General features: G+C 36.9%; 5 protein-coding genes across 5 annotated transcripts; 2 read left to right on the top strand and 3 right to left on the bottom strand.

The window, feature by feature from the left end:
• LOC18596252 (pollen receptor-like kinase 3) lies at positions 1256-4110 on the top strand. Its single transcript, XM_007024614.2, has 2 exons — positions 1256-2736; positions 3167-4110. The coding sequence occupies exons 1-2, from the start codon at positions 1392-1394 to the stop codon at positions 3874-3876; spliced, it is 2055 nt and encodes a 684-aa protein (XP_007024676.2). The 5' UTR covers positions 1256-1391; the 3' UTR covers positions 3877-4110.
• On the top strand, positions 6257-9050 carry LOC18596251 (exocyst complex component EXO70A1). Its single transcript, XM_018123905.1, has one exon. The coding sequence runs from the start codon at positions 6793-6795 to the stop codon at positions 8653-8655; it is 1863 nt and encodes a 620-aa protein (XP_017979394.1). The 5' UTR covers positions 6257-6792; the 3' UTR covers positions 8656-9050.
• Positions 10655-14482, bottom strand: LOC18596250 (transmembrane protein 87A). The gene is made up of 5 exons (XM_007024608.2): positions 14127-14482; positions 12708-13626; positions 11920-12015; positions 11522-11658; positions 10655-11170 (listed from the first exon to the last, which is right to left on the bottom strand). The coding sequence occupies exons 1-5, from the start codon at positions 14333-14335 to the stop codon at positions 10996-10998; spliced, it is 1536 nt and encodes a 511-aa protein (XP_007024670.2). The 5' UTR covers positions 14336-14482; the 3' UTR covers positions 10655-10995.
• On the bottom strand, positions 15184-18468 carry LOC18596249 (sm-like protein LSM1B). The gene is made up of 5 exons (XM_018123598.1): positions 17843-18468; positions 17044-17112; positions 16839-16954; positions 16679-16741; positions 15184-15573 (listed from the first exon to the last, which is right to left on the bottom strand). The coding sequence occupies exons 1-5, from the start codon at positions 17901-17903 to the stop codon at positions 15496-15498; spliced, it is 387 nt and encodes a 128-aa protein (XP_017979087.1). The 5' UTR covers positions 17904-18468; the 3' UTR covers positions 15184-15495.
• Positions 20134-22877, bottom strand: LOC18596248. Its single transcript, XM_018122705.1, has 6 exons — positions 22531-22877; positions 22299-22371; positions 21094-21641; positions 20832-21003; positions 20667-20724; positions 20134-20525 (listed from the first exon to the last, which is right to left on the bottom strand). The coding sequence occupies exons 1-5, from the start codon at positions 22534-22536 to the stop codon at positions 20705-20707; spliced, it is 819 nt and encodes a 272-aa protein (XP_017978194.1). The 5' UTR covers positions 22537-22877; the 3' UTR covers positions 20134-20525; positions 20667-20704.

Below are 23548 nucleotides of genomic sequence, written 5' to 3'. Positions count from 1 at the left end.
ATTTTTGATGGGGTTGTACACTCTTTTGATGGTGTGATCTATTTTTAAAATATGTGTAAGAATCTAATATCATTGAATATATTAGACTCTAAAAGATATAGATTTTTTGTCAAAGTGATAAAAGTCACACAAAACTATCTAGGGTTAATAATTGGATTGATATTAATAAAATTTAAAATACAAAGACTCGATTGATGCAAATTATAATAAAAAAACTAAATCCAACATTTAATAAAATACAAAAATTAAATTCAGAATTTAAACATTTCACCATCATTTCATCCTTTTATTTCTTTAGCTCATAATTGAGTTGTTTTATACTATTTCGGATTGTGGTCGATGGCTCGTGGTTCTTAGATTCCTAGTTTGGATTCCTTGAGCTTGTACTAATGGATACCTTTCCCCCCGTTGTCGAATAGTTTTTCTTGATTCGGTATCAAAAAAGGGTAAGCATAAGTCAAACCATGGTCCTCAGTCCTTAGTTCTTTACTTGATCCAAGAAACATGCCGACCACTTTTAGATTGACAAGCTTAAAAACCTAGCTCCAGATTGATTGTTGGGTCATAAATCCACGTAACACCCAATAACATGGACTACAAATTGCTCCAATGATGAATTTTGGGCCAAAAAACCCTTTTTCTGCCCTCCCACCCAAACCCAAACATTCTGCCCCACGAGCCCACGATATACACAAGTGCCAAAAATAAAAATAACTCACAGTAATATGCGTTAAATCATTAAAAAAATTCATGCGCAAAAACAAAGAAGAAAAAACCCTATAAATGATTTATTTTTGTAAGGAAAAAAGATATTAATTAATATTATGTTATAAATATTTAATCTCTCATTTCTTGTTTTAATAAGATTTATTAAAAGAGGGAAAAAAAGAAGAAGAAAGGAATGTTAAACATTGCCTAATAAGATAGATATTGTAGGAAGAGAATTGTAGATTGTGAAAATCTCATCAATTGAATTGAGTAGAAAGTAAACACCAAACAAAGCATTCCACGCGATTCGGCTTATGGCCTACCCATTTATTCAGGTCGACACTGTTTTATTACTGCAAAAGTATAGGCTGAAAGCCGAAGTTTTGAGGGGGTGATGGTCCTTGCAATCCGTACATGTTAACTGTAATAACGGTTTTTTTGTCTACTTGACTTGTTCAAAACTTGCGCCTTCTCCCTCGTTCTAAGGCTCTCTTTGCCCTCACCCAAACAAACAGAAAAAAAAAAAAAAAAAGAAAACAGACAAACCGACACCATGAGGAAAACACAAAAACAATCTAAGCCAATACGAAAATTTAGCACAACAATAACTCTCCCCGATCATACGACTACTAAAAATACGTTGCCAAAATCCTCCCTGAGGCCTTCAGTTTCCGGTTAAAGTAATGGCCGTGGCTTGGCTTTTCAGGCCATTTCTCCTTTTGTCATCATTCTTGGTCCTGTTGCCATTGACATTTTCGGTATCAGATTCTGAGGCCTTGTTAAAGCTCAAGAAGTCTTTTACCAATGCTAGTGCTCTGGATTCTTGGGTGCCAGGCTCGGCCCCTTGCAATGAAGAAGGTACGTGGAACGGACTGCTTTGTCACAATGGCATTGTCACCGGTTTGCGTCTTGAAGGGATGGGATTATCAGGAAATATTGATGTTGATGCTTTGGTCTGGATTAAGGGTTTGCGTTCTTTCAGTGTTATTAACAATTCCTTTACGGGTACCATTCCTGAAATCAATCGTTTGGGTGCTTTGAAGGCTTTATTCTTGTCACGGAATCTGTTTTCGGGTGAAATCCCAACGGAGTACTTTGCCAAAATGGAGTCATTGAAGAAAGTTTGGTTATCACATAACAAATTTACAGGGAACATTCCATATTCATTGGGTCAGTTGCCTCATCTCATTGACGTACATCTCGAAAACAATCAATTTAGTGGACATATTCCGGCTTTTAATCCCCCAAGTTTGAAGTCTGTCAATTTGTCCAACAATAAGCTTGTAGGGGAGATTCCTTCTAGTTTGTCAAAATTCAATGCAAATTCATTTGCGGGAAATCCAGGTCTTTGCGGAGAACAGGTCGGTGTTGACTGTAGCAAGGCAATCGATAGATCCCCGGGACCAATGTCAAGTCCAGAAAATACTGCGCCAGTTGTCCAGGATCATGGACGTAAAAATGATTCCAAGAAGATCATTGCTGCAATCATAACGCTAGGGGTGATGCTACTTTCAGTGATTCTCTTCTTTGCAATTAGATGGAGGAAAAAGAAGAAAGGGGATTCCGATGTCCTTGGAAGGGGAAGCCCTGACGGAGCAGTTTCGGTGCAGGTTTCGGTGCCAGCTAGAAGAGAAATGGAAGAAAGCAGGAAGAATGCAAGCTCTAGCCGTAGAGGGTCTAATCATGCAAAGGGCAGTGCTGGTGTTGTAGCTGAACTAGTGATGGTAAACGATGAAGAGGGTGTTTTTGGGTTGCCAGATTTGATGAAGGCAGCCGCAGAAGTACTTGGTGTTGGAGGGTTGGGATCTTCTTATAAGGCCGTGATGGCTAATGGAGTCGCGGTGGTGGCGAAAAGGATGAGGGAGATGAATGCGTTAGGAAAAGATGCGTTTGATACAGATGTTAGAAAGCTTGGAAAGCTACGACACCCCAATATTTTGACACCTCTAGCTTACCACTACCGGAAAGATGAAAAACTTTTTGTCTATGAGTACCTTCCTAAAGGCAGTTTGCTTTACCTATTGCATGGTATAAAATTATCTTCCCCTCAAGTTTATATTTTCCGCCCTTGTTTCTTATATTCGTCTCCAATCCTTAAATGAATGAATTTTGCCTTTTGCCCTGTTTCCGGTTTGGCAAAAAATGGCTGAGAATCCATATTAGGATGCGTTCACTAGCATGATGGGAAATGAGATGAAGAGGTTTCTGAGGACATTGATATGTGATATTGCTCTTAACACCTGAACATGCCCCGTGGTTCATTAGTCATTTAGTTGTCGATTAGAGGAGTACCGACTAGCTTTTTCCATTTTCTAGCTTCACAATCATTGCATAAATGTTCTCCAATCTGCTGTCGTTTTTGAACTCATTCAGCATTTTCATTCCTATATATGTTTTATGTCCTTATACGCAATACTGTATCATCCATGAATTCTGATAAAAACATATAATTCTCCAGGTGATCATGGCACGTCCTGTCTTGAACTTGATTGGCCTGCCAGACTAAAGATTGTGCAAGGAATTGCCCAGGGACTAGATTATCTTCACACTGAACTTGCTTCTCTTGATGTGCCTCATGGAAATCTGAAATCAAGTAATGTTCTGCTCGGCCCTGATAATCATCCATTTCTCTCGGACTATGGATTTTGGCCATTAGTAAACACTAACGGGGCACAAGCCCTGTTTGCATATAAGACCCCGGAAGCGTTACAACATGGAATGGTATCCCCTAAAAGTGATGTATACTGCCTAGGAATTATCATTCTTGAGATCCTTACAGGGAAATTCCCTTCTCAATATCTTAGCGATGGAAAAGGTGGGACTGATGTAGTCCAATGGGTGACATCTGCATTTTCAGAAGGAAGACAAGCTGAATTGCTTGATCCAGAGATTGCCTGCTGCCAAAATTCACTTGCTAGCATGGAGAAGCTCCTCCATATAGGCTTACTTTGCACTCAAAATAGTCCTGACCAGCGATTAGACATGAAAGAAGCCATTAGAATGATAGAGGAGATAGAGGTAGAGGGAGGCATAGAGTTTCACTCTCACGCTAGAACAATTGAAGTCTTCCCATCTCTTCGAGATGGAATTCCAGATGCAGCAAATAGTAACTCATCTAGTTTCCTAGAAGGGAAAGGTGAGCACGCAACAACGGGACATGGACCATAAAGCTTTGAAGATAGGTCAGGGCGTCGTGATGGTGAGTTTGTCTTTGCCTTCTACTAGCCAGCTACAAAGCAATTACGTGCTCAAGTATGTAAAGAGAAGTATTGATGTTATGATGTGGAAACTGTCTGTATTTAATTCTCAACAGAGAATGAGTTCCAGCTGCTTCTACAACGATCTCTAGGCCCCTCTTGTAGAAGTTTTAGGTTTTAAGTTAAATACGAACAAGGGTGAAGACCATGTTGAAATCTAAGCGTAGCGCTTTCCAATTGCTTCAAGCCTATAACTTTCCTTGTTTTAACTTTGCTGAAACATGTTTTATAAGTATTCTATATTGTTTGAATAACAACTTAAGGAACTATGTTTACTACCACTAAACTAGTGTTAGTAGGAACTCTAAATGAGGATGGGCAAGGAAAGAGGTTAAATTTGAACCTTAACTCTTCATTAAAGAAGCAAATGCCAGTAAATTAATTCTATAAACAGGATGTTCTGGCTTGTAGCTGTACAATCAATACAATATCCCATCCCAGACATCAAAGGGTTTTTTTTTTTTTTTTCCAAAAATCTCATTTTCATCGACTAATATGAAGCTCATCTCCTCTAGATTTTCCCAACAAGTTCAACATTTAGCAAGTCGAGGAGAAGCGGTGGTGTCCCAACCCCCAAAAAGGCCTTTGCTGTAAAGTGATAGAGGTTGGCTTCACTGTCTCATCTAAATTCTGATTAAACCAAGATTTTTGGGATTTTCTGCATTATATCAAGCCTAACTGTTTGGCCTTAACACTCTGCTTCTGACAGATTAAAAACATTATATTAGTCAACTCATCTCTACATCATATAGCTCAATACAGCTGGCATACAGCAATAAGCATACGTTTGCCATAGAATTATATAACTTGAACATCTTCCCAAGCTCCCATACTTGCACATTGAACCAGGACAGTGATTCTTGGGCTTATTATAATCGATTGGAATTTTCACTAAATGCATGGGTTAGAAGTGCAAATTTTTTACACCTATATAAAAGAGGTAGGACCAAGACAAAAAATATTGTTGATGGCTATTTTCATGCTTTCCCCTCCTTCAAGTTCATATAAATAGTGAACTCATACCAGGACTCACAGCCATGCTTTTTACAGTAAACAAAAAACCAGTGAGCTCATTTGAAAATTTTATAGTAACTATTGACATAAATTTAAATATACTGTCAATTGTGAAATTCAAGTCAATAAATAGAGAATGTAGTGAGAAAGTAGTGAAAAATTCAAGAGTGCTTAGCAGCAGTGCAAGTGTGGCTTCTCCCTAATGAGACAAATTTAGTACATAAATTTTTAGTAGTACCTATCAATCCAACTTGTATCTTTTAAAAATCTTGTGCCAGAAGAGCATTACCACAGGGAAGAAGTACACGAGGAAAAGACAAAACTCTTGAGGTTTTCTTCCACTATCTTGATTACCCAGCAAGGAAGCTGCAGCCAGCCACTCGTGCAGCTCCCGATTTAACAACCATTCCTCTCTCCTCTTCATTGTTGTTATTGTTATATTATTACTATATTAATCAAGATTCATCATAAAATCCTCAAATTAATTATAAAAATAAACTGTACACCAACATATTTCATGTCATTAAAAACTTGATTTATGTAAATCGAAAAATTTACGTGCAAAGAATGCATGCACGTGAATGTAGGCCTAATTTGGCAGTAGATTAGTTGACTTCATTTAATTCATCATTTAAATCTTTGATTAATTTAAGATGTTATGTATGTGGCCAGGGGCAGCAAGGGTGAACAGGAATATATGCTAATTAGGGAGTAGCCTAGCTTCCAGCATATTAAGGTGCAGCTTGGCTGGGCCACCAGGAAATGCATATGAAATTTCTGAATTATGTTTAGGGCATTAATAAATAAAATAAAAATACTACAATTGACAAATTGAATTAGGAAATAACGATCCACTTAGCAAAAATTGATGTATAGGCAGCTTGGAATTTATAATTAATAAGGTGTGGAAGCAGCACAAATTGAGCTATGATCTAGAATTGATAGAACGATGGCTGATTTTATTGTATGAAATTCATTAATTGTACAAAAAAGAAGAAATGACTGAAAAAACAGAGGAAGGGAGAAAAGAAAAACATGTGGGGAAGAAGGGTAGCCGATCGTCAAGGAATGTGGATGGGCCTGGACCCATTTCAAACCTTAAAGAGAAGGCCCGGGTTTGATCCTATTGGGCAATCAAATCGGGACCATCAAATTAGCGAGCAGAGAGCGACCCACCGGAAATTCTCAATTTTCTTTTTATTTTTAACAAAATTCATTTTGTTTTTCAACAAAATGAATTCCGAGGGAACAGGAAAAAGCGGAAGAAAGTCCAGTAAAAATAAAGATTCCAGAAGAGGCAGAAGGAGCAAAATTCGCGGCAGGTTCGACGGCGAAAGACCCAATCGGGGCGATTATGGCAAGAAAAAGAGCAGAAAATCTAGAAGAGAAAATAAAGAAAAAAAGTCAAAAGTGTCAAAACTAAAAGTCCAACAATAATAATCCTTCAAAATTCCACAAAAGAGACCAACTTTTCTTCATCTCTCTCTCTCTAAATTCACGTTCAGACAAAAATCCCATCAGCTGCCTTACTAGACCGCCCACTTTACATTTCATTATTAACTTTCTATCTCTCTCCCCTTTCCCTTCCTCTCTCCATAAAAAAAATAAAACCTCCGCCCCACCCCACCACCATCTTTTCCGTCTCCGCCATAACAGTCGCCACTTTTCCAATATTTGTAAGAACAAAACAAAAAAAGAACACAAATTCAGTCTTTTGCTTTTCCTTAACCCTTTCCCAAGATTCCAAAAAAGGATTTTTTTCTCTTTTTGCAAATTCTGCAGTTTCGATATTTTTAGTTTCTGAAAGTTACTTATGGAGCCGCCGGAGAGTAGTAATAAGGACAGTCACGGCTACGAATTGGCGGAGAAAATAATTCTACGGTGGGATTCAACGGCATCGGAAGAAGCAAGAGAGAGAATGATCTTCGAAACGGATCGTCAGGAAGCCGATCTTTACCTCCAAGCCGTCGATGAAATCCAACGGTCCTTATCCAACGCGTCAATCTCATCCTCTTCCAACAACGCCGCCGATGACCAGTCAAAAGTCAACACCACAATCCAGATCGCCATGGCTCGTCTCGAAGACGAGTTCCGCAATATTCTTATCACTCACACATCCGCTTTGGAAACCGATTCTCTCTTCGATCCCATGTCGTCTTCGATATCAACTCCGTCTCTTCACGAGCTCGAAGAAGACGACAGCTTAAGCAGCCACGGTAACAGTAGCAACAACCTTCTCCAGTTTCAGCACTGTGAATCTTCGGATAGTTCCAGTTACCGATTTACGAGCAGTATCCGAGAAGTGGATCTGATGCCGACCGAAGCGATTTCCGATTTACAAGCGATTGCGATGAGGATGATCTCGTCTGGTTACTTGCGTGAGTGTATTCAAGTGTACGGGAGCGTGAGGAAAACCGCCGTTGACTCGAGTTTTCGGAAACTCGGAATCGAGAAGCTCAGCATCGGAGATATCCAAAGGCTTGAATGGGAAGCTTTGGAGAGTAAAATTCGGCGTTGGATTCGCGCGGCGAAAGTTTGCGTCAGGATTTTGTTTGCGAGCGAGAAGAAGCTTTGCGAACAAATCTTTGAGTGTGTTGGAACGGATATCGATGACGCGTGTTTTATGGAAACGGTTAAAGGGCCAGCAATTCAGTTATTTAACTTCGCGGAAGCTATAAGTATAAGTAGGAGATCTCCTGAAAAGCTTTTTAAGATTCTTGACTTACACGATGCTTTGATGGATTTATTGCCTGATATTGAGGCGGTTTTCAATTCGAAGTCATCGGATTCGATTCGAGTTCAGGCTGCGGAGATTTTGTCCAGGTTGGCCGAGGCGGCACGAGGGATTTTGTCCGAATTCGAAAACGCAGTTTTAAGAGAGCCGTCGAGAGTGCCTGTCCCTGGTGGGACGATCCATCCTTTGACTAGGTATGTTATGAATTATATCAGTTTGATATCTGATTATAAACAGACTTTGATTGAGCTTATAATGTCGAAACCATCTACGGGTTCGAGGTATTCGGGTGATCCATCCACCCCGGATATGGAGTTTGCTGAGTTGGAAGGCAAAACCCCTTTAGCTTTGCATTTGATTTGGATTATTGTTATTTTGCAATTCAATTTGGATGGCAAGTCTAAGCATTATAGAGATGCATCTTTGGCACATTTGTTTATAATGAATAATGTTCATTACATTGTTCAGAAGGTTAAAGGGTCGCCCGAGTTGAGGGAAATGATTGGGGATGATTATTTGAGGAAGTTGACAGGGAAGTTTAGGCAGGCCGCCACGAGTTATCAGAGAGCTACTTGGGTGAGGGTTTTGTATTGTCTGAGAGATGAAGGGTTGCATGTGAGTGGGGGTTTTTCTTCTGGGGTGTCCAAGAGTGCATTGAGGGAAAGGTTTAAGACTTTCAATGTTATGTTTGAGGAGGTTCATAGGACTCAAGCAACATGGTTGATACCTGATGCTCAGCTTAGGGAGGAACTAAGGATTTCTATATCCGAGAAGTTGATCCCTGCTTACAGGTCGTTTCTTGGGCGGTTTAGGAGTCATATAGAGAGTGGAAAGCACCCAGAGAATTACATCAAGTATTCAGTTGAAGACTTGGAAACCGCTGTGTTGGATTTCTTTGAGGGAAACCCTGTGTCTCAGCACTTGAGGAGGAGATCTCAGTGAAAGGAGTGGAGGTGAGTTGAGTTGAGTTGAGTTTTGCCATGGTAGAAACTAGGAGACATTCTTTCAATTTTTTGTGGGGGTATTTGGGCCATGTGGAGCTGGTGAATCTGGGCTGACCTGAGCTCTCCAATCTGTTTAATAATGGTTGATTGAATTATTTTTTAACGTTGAGAAAGCAACAAGTTGTTTGGGAACATCAGGTGTTAGCATTCCAGAGTAGCCAGGATCCGGAGCCTGAATGCTTTCTGCACTGTAAGCATCATGTTGGTTTTGTTACCACATTCTAGATTTTGTTCCATTTGTTCATACGGTTATTGTTGCATTTGTAATTTTATATGTGTGTTTGCTTTTATTATTAATGGTATGATATGAAGAAGCATTTTTTTTGTTTGCCACATTTTAAGTTGGCGTACCCCTTTGATTTGCGTATTCCCAGAAAGGTAAGTAACTAAGTATCATAGGCATTGATGTTTAAGGTAAGCATTCTTAATTGGCGGTATCTTTCCTTCAATTACATATATGGATGGAGACAAATACTGGGGACAAGCTTAAATTGAAATGTGATGCTGGAACCTGGAACTTGGCCTGTCATTTGTCAAGTCAACTTCTCTGGTTTTTATCTTCTAATATTCAACTTTATAGTATATAAAAAGATTTGGTTTACGTTAATGTGTCTGCTTATGAGATTTAGGGCGAATTTATGACTACGATTCACACTCCAACTGCTACAATTGGTTATCGATGAAGATTTCTTTCAAAGTGGTGGATCGGTATTTGACGTATGCACTAGCTAAAATAATTGGCCACGAGAATGGCGATTCGCTTGAAATTCAAGCAGATGATGGCTGTTAGGTCAAATCAAGTCCTGCCGATGCACTACTTTATAGGCATGCAAATAAATTCCTCTCCTTGATCATCCAAACAAAAGTACAGTGGAAAAGGTCAAAAGGCTGCTTTACAATTGATGAATAGATGAGCATGCAAAATGATTAGGGCTCTGGTGGCATAAGATACTTGAAATGAAGGATACTTACTTCCCTCACCTTTCATCCTTCTTTACCCTTCATGGATAAATTAGTGACTCTCAAAAGGATCTGGTATTGGTCAGAGACGCTACATTCTTCCAGGAAGTTGCACAATTTCTCAAAAGAAACACAAAAAAGGAGGGTCAGTGTCACGTGCAATTTAGAAAACAACGAACAGTTACCAATCAGATAAAGAAATAAATGCCTTTTTAATAAAGAGAATTGATTTATTGATTAATGCATAATGTTTTATTTTTTAAAAAAATTAATTTTTTTTTTTGTAATTAAAAAGATCAAAAAAATATGTAACATCGTTGATGTCCTCTCCATTTCTTTCTGGAGGATAAATCACATCCTCCTTGTTAAAAAATGCACTTTAAGAACAAGGGATTAAGCTCTAACTAAACTCGAAAATAAATAACATCCAGGAAGATATAGGTGGCCTGCGCAGCTGGCTGGCTTCTCACTGCTTAAGATTCTTGATCTGTGCGTGCAGGGGTTTAATGTGGTCCTAGAGTCTGCCTTGCTGGTGGTGGTCTTCGGTGCCAAGGATTCACTTTTGATTGGGTGGGGAACAAGGGGCTTTTGGTCTTTGTAAATCTGGGAGTTTGATTTTTGTTGTTCTAGAAGTTTTTGCTTGGTGCAGCAAGAGAAGGAAACAGGCACACTGGTTATGTTTCCCTGTCTTACTGGCTTCTTCTATGGTTTTTAATCTTTTGTGCTGGTGGGAAGTGTTGGCTAAGGGCTATATGTAAATGCTTAGGTGAATAGTTTGAAGGGCAGGGTTGGTCACTGGTGTTTTTGTCCACCAGTATGGGATCAGAGGGGCTAAGACTGCTCTTTCCAGTCTTTGACCCACTTGTGCATGTACATAAACATCCTTTCTTTATGAATGAACTCTTAACTTTCCAAGAGAATTTTGGAAAATTCTCCAATCTTAGATGGTACCTGTTTAATAATGATAATAAAGAAGCTAATTAAATAACATGTCAAACTATATTAATCTCAACGAGGACATTGCACGGATTGCCTGTTCCCTTGATAACAACTAACTGATGAACAATTTAATGACTAACTTAACAAATACAAAGAAACAATATGCCCTTTGGGGTAAAGCAAAAAAAAAAAAAAGAGTGAGAAAAGGGTAAGTGAAAGAAAAAGCTCAAGGGCTGACTTTTGGTTGTAACGATTGCCACCCTCATATCGTTACGGTCCAAAGAAAAGTTGGATCATCGTTACAACAATAACAAGGCCTCCAATTAAGTGAATCAGAACGTTGAACCCAGTTCTAAGCATCCCAGATTCACAGCTTAAGTCACTCTGTCTTGTCTTCTTCCAAATCACCATTTGATGCCCTATTACCGCCCTGCACTGGGCTAGCTTCTGGTGCACTTCTAAAATCTTTTGAAGGTGTTGGAGAGGGTTTTATGAGTGTCAAAGTAGTATCATCTTTGTCAAAATCTTCATTTGCTTCATCAGAGTAAGCATACCTATTAAGATCAGAACAACCAAATGGTGAGTGCACAAGAAGTTGTAAAGACATTGAAATAAATCTCCAAGCACCAAACCACCATTAAAAAAATGCTGGAACTTTATTTGAGCCACAATGCAGCACAGCTAAAAGTCTCTAATCTCAGTAACACGGATAAAACTGACCAACACATTATAATCAAGCATATAAAGTCATCTCAAGTTCCGGGTATTACCTTGACTTACATTAGTAAATACTTTAAAAAATTTGATAGCATGAATTTTTTTTGTAATGTCCATAAAATGCTTTAAACAATTAGAAGAGGGATGGCAGAAAGAGAAGCTTAGGGTTCAACAAGCTAGATCTTTACCGCATTGAATTCTGAGAGGGTGCCCAAAGAACACAGATGACACATAGCAGAGAGAAAGATAAGACTTGCCAGAAGGCTGTGATGATCCAAGCATTCTGCCACTGCTCATTGTAGACATCATTTGACTTGAAATAAAGCTGAAAAAACAGAGTTACAAAAGTTGAAAGATGCAAGAGGTTTTACACAACCATGCCATTTCTAAAATGTTAATTTATATTTTGCTCACACTATACATTGGAGTTTCTGATTAATCCATTTCATGCTTCCTAAAGTAAAGATGCAAGGTTGCACAATTAAATTGCTTTCGTGTTCTTTATCTTCTTGTAAATTGCATGCTAAACTTAAGTCTATTGCTAAAGAAGCTAAAAAAAAGCATCCAAGATAAAGGACTTGACTACCTCATAGCATATCCAGCCCACGGACACAATAACAGCTACTGCCAATGCGTTTGTGAACTTCCTGTATATATCCAGCTTTACCACCATCCTTCTAGCCTGTTGCACCCATTAGTGAGAAAAAATTGCAAAATATTTTACTTAAAGTTCAATTGTCATCACTGTTAATGTTAAAAAAACAATAAAATATGGGTGATTACTGTTGTTAAGTTGCATCATAGAATTTGCCAAAACTCAATAGACAATGAAATGCATGCATAAGCAGGTGTTAGACCACAGATCAAGTAGCAAATATTATCTAGGAACCATGCCTATTATTACATTCTTTATTACACCTTCAATTATTTATATTACTAGAAACAAATTGATGCACCTGGATTTTAAAGCAGTAGAAGGCACAATATGCAAGGGATAGCTTTTTTTATTTAAGTTCGTAATCAGAAAATTCAATGTTTCTTTCCATTTAATTATAATAAATATTGTTGCAGGAGGCTGTTAACTTACAACGTGAAGGAACTTATAAAAATCTCCATTTACTTCATATTAACTAAACATCTAGGAATTTATAAGGATCTCCTCTCCTATTTTTGTGAGGATTCTAATTATTCATATGATCAAATGCTGTCAGTATCAATCATCACTTGTTTATATCCACTTGCAAAGGGTGAAGATGGACATCTTTATCATAGAGGATCTAAAGAATTCACTCTTAAACATGAATGAGTTGCAAGGAAAAAAAACAAATATTGCTATTAACTTGACATCACTGACAAAGATAAAGAAAAAAATACCTGAAGTTTATTTAAAGTTGCAGACAGAGAAGTAAAGATCCAAAGAATGAAGAAGGCATCTAAGATGGCCACAGGAAGAACCAAAAACAGTCTGGCCTTTCCAGAAAGATCACTCACTGCACCAACATTTTCCACCAATTCAAGAACTTCGGATGCCAGAAAGAAGGTTGCACCAAGCATGATTACCTTTGATGTAAGCCCACCAAGAGTAGGTCTCACAACACCGTAACCCATGGAAACCATCAAAATAATAATCCGTGCAATTGTACGCTTAATAGTACCAAAGGTAACTGCCCACATGGTGATCCCAACGGGCCTGATTCCACTCTCATTGAATTCAGCATAATCAAAATACCAAAGAGCCATCTCAAGCATGCCAAGTGTTATCACTAATGTTATACAGTTTTGCAAAGGAAGAACCTCCCTCCAAAATCTAGCATATTGTGAGAACCAAAAGATTCCAAGGATCACAAAAGCAAGGGACATGAACCCATAGAAATTCATCAGTGGTGCCATTCTACCAGGTAGATAGCCAGTAGGATTTTTCCATACAGTTTTCCCCTCCACAGTCAAATCTCTAAGATTTAAATCACAGTGAATGAAGTACAAATTATACATCCCAGTTTTAGTAATTTGAACAGACTTTGATGGCAATGTTGCAACCTCCTCATCTCCATTAAATGAAATGCCAAACACTTTGGGCCAGGTAGGATTCTCTGTGGAAGGGCGGTAAATAACTTCCCCTTCCAAACAAACACCCAGTTTTGCAAGATCCGCCGTGCAACAAACAGCTCTTTGACCCCCATAAGCTGAACCTCCAATTGTCTCTCTATCTTCCACCTCAAAAACAATTGCTTGGATCGACTGGGAACTAAAGTTAGCAAATTCTTTGGGTCTACGGAATGAAATCTTCTCAAAACTGGTTCAAGATTACCACACAAGATCAGGCATTCAAAATGAAAAAAAAAAAAAAAAAACAGAGAAACATCTTCAATGCTCTCAGGTATTCAAACATCTAAATTAATTCCACATTGAAAATCTTATTTGCTCTAATACGTAGGTACTCTGTTTAACTTGACTTGACCGGACCACTGACTTAATTAAAGAAAATCAGCAGGAATCTTAGTTTTTTGAGAAAATTTAATATTTTATTCTCTTCGGGTAGAAAAAAGTTTGATCTTTTAGTCCGTTTTACTTAAAATACATACACTTTAAATTTGTTACCACTGTTTCTAGCCAATTTCGTCATGCCACCAATTCTAATTCAGTATCAGATCCTAACAGTTCTCAAATCCCACACATTTCCAACATAAGGCCACTAAAACCATCAAGAAAATAAAGAGATCTAAAAGCCAAAACCAATATATACTTACATACAACATGGCAATTGTGAAGAAAAAATGGGAAAGTAAAAATTACCGGATGTAAGAGTCACCACCGACGGCAGTTACATTGTGGGGGTCAGGAAAAGAAGAATAAATGCCTTCGCTGCCGCCATGGACGACGAATGCGTTGCCTTTACTGACGAATTTCTCTCCATTGTACTCATGAACTGAAGCGTCACCGATAAAAACGCAGAAGAAACACAAAAGGGATAGAAGGAATAGAGAATTTTGAAGCTTCAGCATTTCCAACCAGAGTTCTATTAGTCAGATAGAAAGAAAAGATGGAGCTTTTGGTTGGATCTGCTGATTTGCAGAGTGAAAGGAAGCCTTCTTCTTGTGGGAGAGAGCTAAACGCTAAGGCCAAAGTAAAAGGGGCCAGTAAACCGTGTGTAACTAGAATTTATTTCAAGTAAGAATGAGAGCATGATAAGGTACGGGGGAAACTGGCAAAGCTGATGATGATTTAATCCTGACCGTTGGATATTTGACTTTTGGGTATAATGTAAGATTAGAAAAAGGCTAATCATCATTGAATTTCCTTAAGCGGTGCTTTAGATTAATGCTTAGTTAATGATAATAGTAATAGAAGTGAGAATTGGTCTTACTTGATAGAGCAAGTAGGAACACTGTCGGTTTATTTGTACCCACTCCCCAGTTTTTGTCAATAAAGCTAACGGCAATGGGTTTAACAAGGGCTAGGAGCCATAGGCCATGCCCATGGGCCATGCCTGGGTACGTGCTAGAATTATGCATTTCCTATCCAGTCATCAGTACTCTGATTTTAAATGCCCAAAAACTCCCACAACAATTCTTCACAGGAACCTTGTCTCCCTTTAAATACAGAACTTACATCTCTGTATTCTTTTCTTGGGTGTCAGAAAACACACAATTCATCAATAGCCTCTAGTTTTGTTCCCCTGTTTGATGATCTATCACACATTTTAAACATTAAGTGCCTTTCAGCTATCTGATTCGGGTTTGAGCCTCTGATTATTGTGGACCTGTCACAATATATCTTCTGTTTGAATTCCATTGTACTTCCCTGTTTCTATTTTATCCACACGCAAAGGAAGTTCTCTCTGGCATCAATGTCAAGAAACAAGTGTTTACTGCAGTGCAAAGCAATTATTTATGAGAATTCAAGATAACATGGAGACTTCCAAGTTCCAAGTTAAATCTCCGAATATTTAGTAAAAGCCAAAAAATAAAAAAAAACTAAATTAGACCACCCGTAAATCGCAGCTAAGCTTTGTCAGATACATGGTTTGCAAATGTTACAAGAATTTAATGCAGAAAGGGAAATGAGAAACAAAGAGATGATGGAGCTGATTCTAGCCTACACATCTCCTACACCAACCGCCATAAAACTTGCGGATTGCAAAACAGGTTGCAGGAAACATAAGTTAGTCCAAATCAAGGAACTCCATTCGTTTCCTCATTGTACCTTTCAGATCTCTTGCCTCCCTTTCTGCTTTCTGTGCCTGCATAAGTTGCAATGCTATTTATCAAGGAAACTCAAAATCCAATAACAAAAGGGCATTTTTAACAGGGAAACTATAGACCACCAATCATTCCAGAAAAAAAAAAAGTGTGTTCCATAAATACTTCACAACATATATGCATGCAATGAACTAGTTTTTGCAAAAAAAAAAAATAGAAATAAAAAAAATAAATCTTTAAACAAAACAGTGCAACTACATTCCAGACAAAATATAGTTATCTACCAAAATAGCATAACTTATTTTAATTAATTGTGTTTAAACATTTAACTGATATGTCAAACCATTCTCAACAAAGTAGCCTCTGTAAGAGGTAAGGCAGTTGATTTCCAGATTATGAAGAGAAATGAACCGACTAGAAAAAATGATTCTGTATATATATAATTGCATCTTAGGCATATGAAATCATGCAGCTGACATAATTGGTGATTCACTCCAATCATTACGAAACATGCATTCCTACCCAAGAAACTGGGTTGAGGGAACAGGTCTGGCACAGCCAATTTCTTTTAAACCTTTTTTACTTCTTATGATTGAATTAGTAAACCAAGTACTAATAAGCATGCCATTCAAAGAATTGATATAGGCTACAAGCACAAACAGCTGGCTTTTATTATCTGTGAAGATGATAATTTCTTCCACAAAAGATGTTTTCCTATTATAAATAGTTAAAATTTCCATAATTTATTCTTCCTATACAAAACATCAGGAGATATGGACAAATTCACAAGAAAAAACTGCTTATGTTCTCCATTTGACCCATATTAATGACCACTAAAATCATTCATCATGTCACCCCTTTCTCCACCATCCTCATGTTCAAAATCCATGTAAATGCTTAAAACTTTGAAGTATCAAAGCATCTGGATTTATTGACTTCAAAGATTATCAATGGTTTACTCTGTCTAGTTTTTCTACATGGCAACATTTTAAAAAGTGATAGATGTCCACATAGAAATTGCAGATGCTCAAAAAAAAAAGAAGAAGAGCTGATGAGCTTTAGGAGAGCCAAATGTGTCTCAAAGGAAATTCTGTTGGTAAAGGAAACACATAGTAAGGCATACAAAAAAATGACTGAAAGACTTACCCTTCTAATTTCTGCTGCTGAAACACAAGTCATATGCGGAGGAAGTTCCTCTCTCTCCAAGTCCTAACACATCAAATGCAAATAAGAGGACAAGCATGGAACAAACTAAAGCAAAGACTCAAGTAAGTCAACGAAACAAGATAACTTAGCTAAGTCATACCAGCTCACCAATCAAGACAACATTCTCCCCACGGATTACATATAGACCTAAAGGAATGTCGCAATAAAGATCGCCAACAATAACTCTGTCACAAGCACCCTCAAGAACAGCATTGGCTGAGACAAATTTAAAAAATTTCAGAGACCAGAATAAAATGTTGTCATGTGAAGTCAAATAAGTTTAGGTGAGAAGAAGAAATTGGTACCAAATTGGTCAAAAGAACGTAATGTTCCCATTAGCTTTCGACCATCCCGCAGCAGCACTAAAAGTTTTTCTGCATCATGTATAGTAGAGTGAGGTGCCAACCATTGGTAACACAAAAAATAGTGCTCCAAACATATGTTTGAATCAAACATCACATCTAAATCCTCTACAAAAGATCCATGTCTTGCTGAAAGTGATGATTAAAATAAAGAGATGTCACTTAACACACTAAAACCTTGTAACAATATCAGAAAGCTCCAGAAAAGATATAACAGTTAAGCAAGAATATGACCATGATTTATTACAGTTCAGCAGCCTATCATAATTTAGACAGTGTTGACCAGAAAGACTATCAATAATCATGCAACTGACCAATCCCTTGAAAATTGAAAAATTTTCAATTTTCTTCCATAATAAACCCTGAAAACTTATCTATCTTCCAATCCTACTGAACACTTTACATAATCAAAACAAACTTCAAACTGATAACTTCCCCTAACTATATGCTGATTATTAACTAATACATGGGTCATCCTAAAAGACACTACTAAAAAATATCTAAAGTTGATTGTAGAGTCTTCCACCATAAACGTTTAAATTAAGAAGACTCATGAGCTTAAGTATACAACAACAAATTCAACACCCCATAAGCATGTAAACATAGGACAGCGACAATTGCTCTTACTAAAGAAATAACTCAACAGCCAATGCCAAAAAAACATGATTTTTTTAGCAAAATATTAATCCAAAAACACCATTAATTTAACAGCAATAACAAAAGAAAGAAAGAGAGAACGTACTGTCAAGATAACTGGCAAGAGAAGTAGAAAGGTAGATATCTTCAGGGCCTGCCCAAGACATTGATCAACTTATTTTTCGGTCTCTCCAAAAAATTCACCGAAAAAAATACAGCTTTCAAATACCAATTACCCAAATATGGCATTGGCTATTCAAATTTCTCCCCCTTTTTTTTATCTAACCCCGAACTCCAAAAATACAAATAAAAATAGCAATATAAAACCTCTCCCAAAAAAAGGAAGCAACCCAGAGACGTAAATATCACGAATTACCCAAAAACCCGAAGAAATTCCCACAATTCTATACTGCTAGATCCAAAAAAGCTCTAACTTAAAAAAACCCTGGAAAGTTAGGAAATTGGGTCTCTTTTTCTCTTCCGGTTTGAAGGGACTAAGTGGGGTTGGGGAAAAAAATACAAGAGCACTCAGATCCAATCGTGCCGGAAGAGAGAGAAAATTAAGTGGAAACCCAATAAAATGCGGGAAAATTAGAACAAGAGGGGAAATGGATTGGGAATTAGGGTTTGGGGTCTAACATGGCGGAAATTGGATACATTTGAGTAGATTTTGCTGTAGGGTTTTCCATTTCTAACTCTATTTCATTTTTTGTATTTTTGATAGAAAAAGGAATAGAATGGTTAAAAGCAAGAAATAAAAAGAAAAAAAATTCGATTTTTGTTTATATTTTTATATTTTAATATATCCATCCTTAATGGAAGTGTGGAAGTGATCAGACGAGGGGAACTAACCGTGGATGTGAGTACGTGGGTGAAGCTCATTGGTAGGATGCGAAGTCCACTGAGAAATGATGGAAACTTTGGTCAAAGAATGGAACACTATTGGAATTTTGATGTATTTATTTTCCCTTGTCTTTTAATTGTTAAGATGATTAGTGGTAACATCCATTAGTGAGAAGACTAATTGAAGGTCTTGAATGATAGAAAAAGGCTTGAGAAGCAATCAATGGCTCTAATCAACAAAAGGCTACAATCTTTGTGACAAAGACTACCGAAGAAAGAGAACAAAGGTAAGAATAATGATGATTAATGCTTTAATGAGCTAATCCAAAGCAATATTTGATGTACCAAGAATACTAAAGCTAGGGATCATTCATGCCTCAATGGGGCACTCTTCTTTTTTCTTTTTCTTTTTCTTTTGGTGATTTGACAAAAGAATTCTTTGTATTCTACTGCCAAGTTGACAATTTGCATTATTATAAATTTTAAAAGATAAGTATCAAAATTTTGGTTTTATTTTAAAGTGGTAATGTGCTCATTTTATTACTCTTTTTAAGAATACCATTTCTTAATTAATTAAACAATCGAGGATTGACTTTTTGTTTGTTCATTGAATTACACAAATGAAGATAGTTTTCTGTGTCTTCTTTTGATTTTTTTTTTAAATGTTAAAAACACTAACATACTCTCTTTTTTTGTTTCTTTTTTGAATGATTATTGTTAGAATAAAAGCCAAAGTAAACAAGGATTCTTTGAATGAGGAGTACCCTGCCTTGGAAATTTAGAGCTGTTGGAGTATCCACAATATATATATATATATATATATATATTATAAACCATGAAAAAAATTCAATCATCCACAAAATTCCAAAATTTTACATTATTTTCAAGATACATATTTTTTTTTCACTTTTGATGTTATTTCTATCAAAATTTTCAAGTAAAAGTTATTCAACACCGATGTTAACATAAAAATAAGTGACAGAAGAGGTGATGTTTAATATGATTAGCATCCATTCTCTATATCTATAAATGAGAGAAAACTAATTTATTATAAACGTAGAAATTACAATAAATACAAAACATTTAAAATAAAACACTAAACTCGAGTTTTGAATCAAATCCAGCTTCTACCCTTTGTAGTGTTTAAGCTAGTGAAGAACCTTTTATTTCACATAATCCGGTGTTTTTTTCATTTTTTTCTTCCATCCCTACAACTTTGTGAAACCTTCCTATAAACTCATTTTTCACATTAAAATCTTTAGCAATTTTCCATATCCTATGCATTAAGAAATCTTATATCCATTAAGTATATTTACTCTTTAAATAAACTAAATCATCAAATAATTCTCATTTAATAAAATTCAAGCAAAACCCAAACTGATTTACAATTAAAATTTGAGTCAAAATGTCAAATATCTAACAATTTCCCATTAGGCATCGACACTGGATTTGCAAGTTTTCATCAACAAATGAGATTAATCTAAACTTGGCTTCTAAAAGACCAATTGATTGGAACTCAAGAAACATTATTCGCATAATCAAGATTCCCGCATCTCAATAATTTCTTGTCAATCAAAATATTATTCACCTCAAATTCATCTTACAAAAGGTGAAGCTTTAACAAATAAAAAAGAAAAAGGGTGAAATAAAATAGGATAAAAATAAATAATGTCTAGCTGTGCCAGTGCTAATACAGACATCCGTCTGAGGTATCTGGGAACATGGGTTGCACTGCATTCACAGTTACGACCATGAAAAAAAAGTGGGGGAAGCACAGCTAGCACAAAATAGAGATCATTGCTGTCTGAATTATACATTTTTTGGTCCTGTAATTTCGAGCCACCGCATCAAATTTATTCGTAGATTTTACTCCTTTGAAATTCCTGTTCTGAACCAACGAAGGCAGCTGTTCCAAGTTCTTGAATCCTAGATTTCAACATTGGAAGCTGCAGAGTTTGATTTCCATGAAGTTAGTTAGAAATGAATGAACACTTTAGAATACTAATCATGGAAGCATTTATAGCAAGAAATTAACGAAGGGTTTCCTTCTTCTTCTTTTTTTTTTTTGTAAAAAATATTCTTCTTACCTTGCAAGCTTTGGTGCTTTCAAATATAAAGGTAGATTTTAGATTTCTAGAACAATATCTGCAATATGGAAAAAACAAGTAGTCAAAAGGAGTAATTAAAAAACATGATTGGTTGGTTTTTGACCAAAAAAAAAATTCTATCATGAAAATCCAAAAATGACTTACATTCAGAATCTGTCTTGACCCATTTAGATCCATCTTCACTCTTTCTCTCCCGTGTTTCATCTTGATTATTTTGCCGTTTTGGTGTTTGTTTGTCCTCTAAGTACTTCTTCATGGATGATGCTCGAGAAGGATTTTGACTGTAAATCTTCTTGTGAAGCATTACCCTCAAAAGCTGTAGATGACAATCTTTGATTAACAAAAGAAATTCAATCAAAGAAGAAAAGACAGAATGTGCAGTTAATAAATCATGTTGTGCTTATACCTTCTCCATTCTTGATTCTTGTAGTGTATCGCTCAAACTTGGAGCAGGTGAAAACCCACTTGCACAAACAAACATCTTCTTGAGAAGGAAAGAAATTGATTTTTTCCCAATGGCTTTCTTCTTATTTTCCGCACAGATGTCTTTGCATCTGCCAAGGATAACGCTAATGGTCCGATCAATATCTTCCTCTCTGTCCCCTGAATCACTGCAAAGTGCATTACTAATTCTCCTGTCCACTTCCAAGCTGGATGGACAATTAAGAAATCTATCCAACGGTAAATTTGCGAGTTCTTTTTGCACATCGGAAGTCGGTTTTCGGGACAAGAGCTTTGTTAGTTCCTTCTGTAGTTTCCCAACTTCTTCCTGTGTAAACTCTCGTAAATCCTCGGAGGAAGATGGTTCCTCTTGAATATCGGACGGATGATCTTGTTGAATGGTATTTTGGCATTGAGGGTTTTCTTTAAGGTCATTGTTACCAAAAGTTCCTATTGCCAACAATCCATGAGGCCAATCACTGAACTCTTCTCGTGGCTCTTGTTTCATACGACCTACATAAAAACAAGAAGAAGAAAAAAGGAACAGGAAACCCGATATTAATTCAAGAGTAGAACTATTTTTTTATTTTAGCTTTGTTTGATCTAGATTGAAGATCACATGTGCAGCATGTCCCACTTGTCCTGTCGCATTTTCAGGCTCTTCAAGTCTCCATGGTGCAGTTTTTTAACGACAAAAGAACATGCATGTGCGAAAAACTTAGATCCCCTGTCCCTTTTTCTTCGGTTTTTACAAACATGAAGAATTTACTTGCGGAAGTGCATGAGTAATCGACCACTGGTAAACAAGAGATGTAGGCCAACCTACATTACTCAACAACATTTCATGTGACTTGGAATAGTGTTCCAGCTTGAAACTTAATCAGGCTTAATTACACTAGTGACTACAGTGTTTGTGGAAACGACATCTCTTAGACACCCTGATATTTCATTTATGATCATTATTCAAGCCAAATTGAAGCTAGCTAGCTTCTTCTATATCTTGAAATTAATTAATACTGGCTTGGATGAGGGATGGAATGAGAAAACTTTTACTTCAAATTAACAAAATAAGAATATATACCGATAAATGTGAAAATATATATGCGTGAGTGCATGCATGAAGTAAGTCTTAAAACTAGAAGAAACAAAAAGAAGACAAAGAATGCTTACGAGTAGCTGAAACTGTATTTGGTTTACTGCTCCCTTGTTTCCCATTAAGCTTATTTTGCATCCAACCAAAGAACTGCAATCAAACATGTCAAAAGCTTGATCAAACTTGTGTGGTGGATTCCTCTTGTAGATGTGAATTTGATCTCATACAGTGATTCATCACATTGAAATATTAATCTTCACTTTCTTTCTCAACAACGCAGGCGTAGAGAAACATAGCAAACAAACTTACCTTCATTTTCAGATGTAGTACTGGAAACTAATCTGCCTTTCCAGGAATGAAACTGGGGAGCGATTTCTAATGAATATTTGAACAGAGGTGCTGGTGGAGGTGGTGGAAATGTATTTGCAGAACTGGGGTGTGGAACTGCAGATCTTAAAAGCCAATGAGAATTGAGCTTTGGAAGTATAAATATATGGATTTGGTTTTGATGAATTTCATGACCATTCCTCTATTGGTTCAAGTTCCTAAACAGCGGCCTTTTGCAGTTTCATCCCTCCTTCCCACCTTTTGTTTCTTAGCGTTCAACCTTTTCTTCTGTAAGCTCCTAACCTCTTACCCTCTCACCTTGTACAACTAATATACCCATTCCCCCACTACAGCTTAAAGACATTCTCTTCTGAATATATAATCTATGCATGTATGTCCATATCTATGTATAGAACACGTGAGCCGGGGGATGCCGTGGGCAGGCTTCAGGAACATCCGGCTGCAGGGGCCCTCGTGGCCCCAGTTAGTCCATTAGATCGCGAAAATGCTGATTTCAAGACAATATTTCTAGTAAAAGTGCAAGAATCAATCTCTATAAATTATCCAACGGTTGTGGGAGTGACACAAGAAGGTTATTGAAGATCTTGTTGCAAAAAAGGTTTAAACGACAACTTGTCATATGATATAACAAAAAATCTTGTGTTATCACTGTTCCCTTTTGATGTTAACATAATTTTCATGATCCTTCTAACTTGCATGATCAACTATATATATTTTCAATTTTTCATCATGTACTAGGATGTTACGCTCTCACATGTTATAAACTAGAAGCTATCAAAACCTATGTTGAAGAGATTACTTAAAACAATACCTTGCTTAAAAATTATTGTCTATTTCAACCCTCTCATTCGATTGTAAAAGGTAAAGGAAAATGTTGTCTATTTAGAGAGTTAGGCAGCTTGTCAAAACATGGTGGATTGTCAAACAAAGCATGCATGGATACATATGCACAGGGCTTGAGTGTGATGTGAATTATATT

Source organism: Theobroma cacao, chromosome 6 (genome assembly GCF_000208745.1).
Source record: "Theobroma cacao cultivar B97-61/B2 chromosome 6, Criollo_cocoa_genome_V2, whole genome shotgun sequence".
NCBI classification, from domain to species: Eukaryota; Viridiplantae; Streptophyta; class Magnoliopsida; order Malvales; family Malvaceae; genus Theobroma; species Theobroma cacao.
The sequence above is the reverse complement of the archived record's forward strand: the minus strand, read 5'-3'. Positions and strand labels throughout refer to the sequence as shown.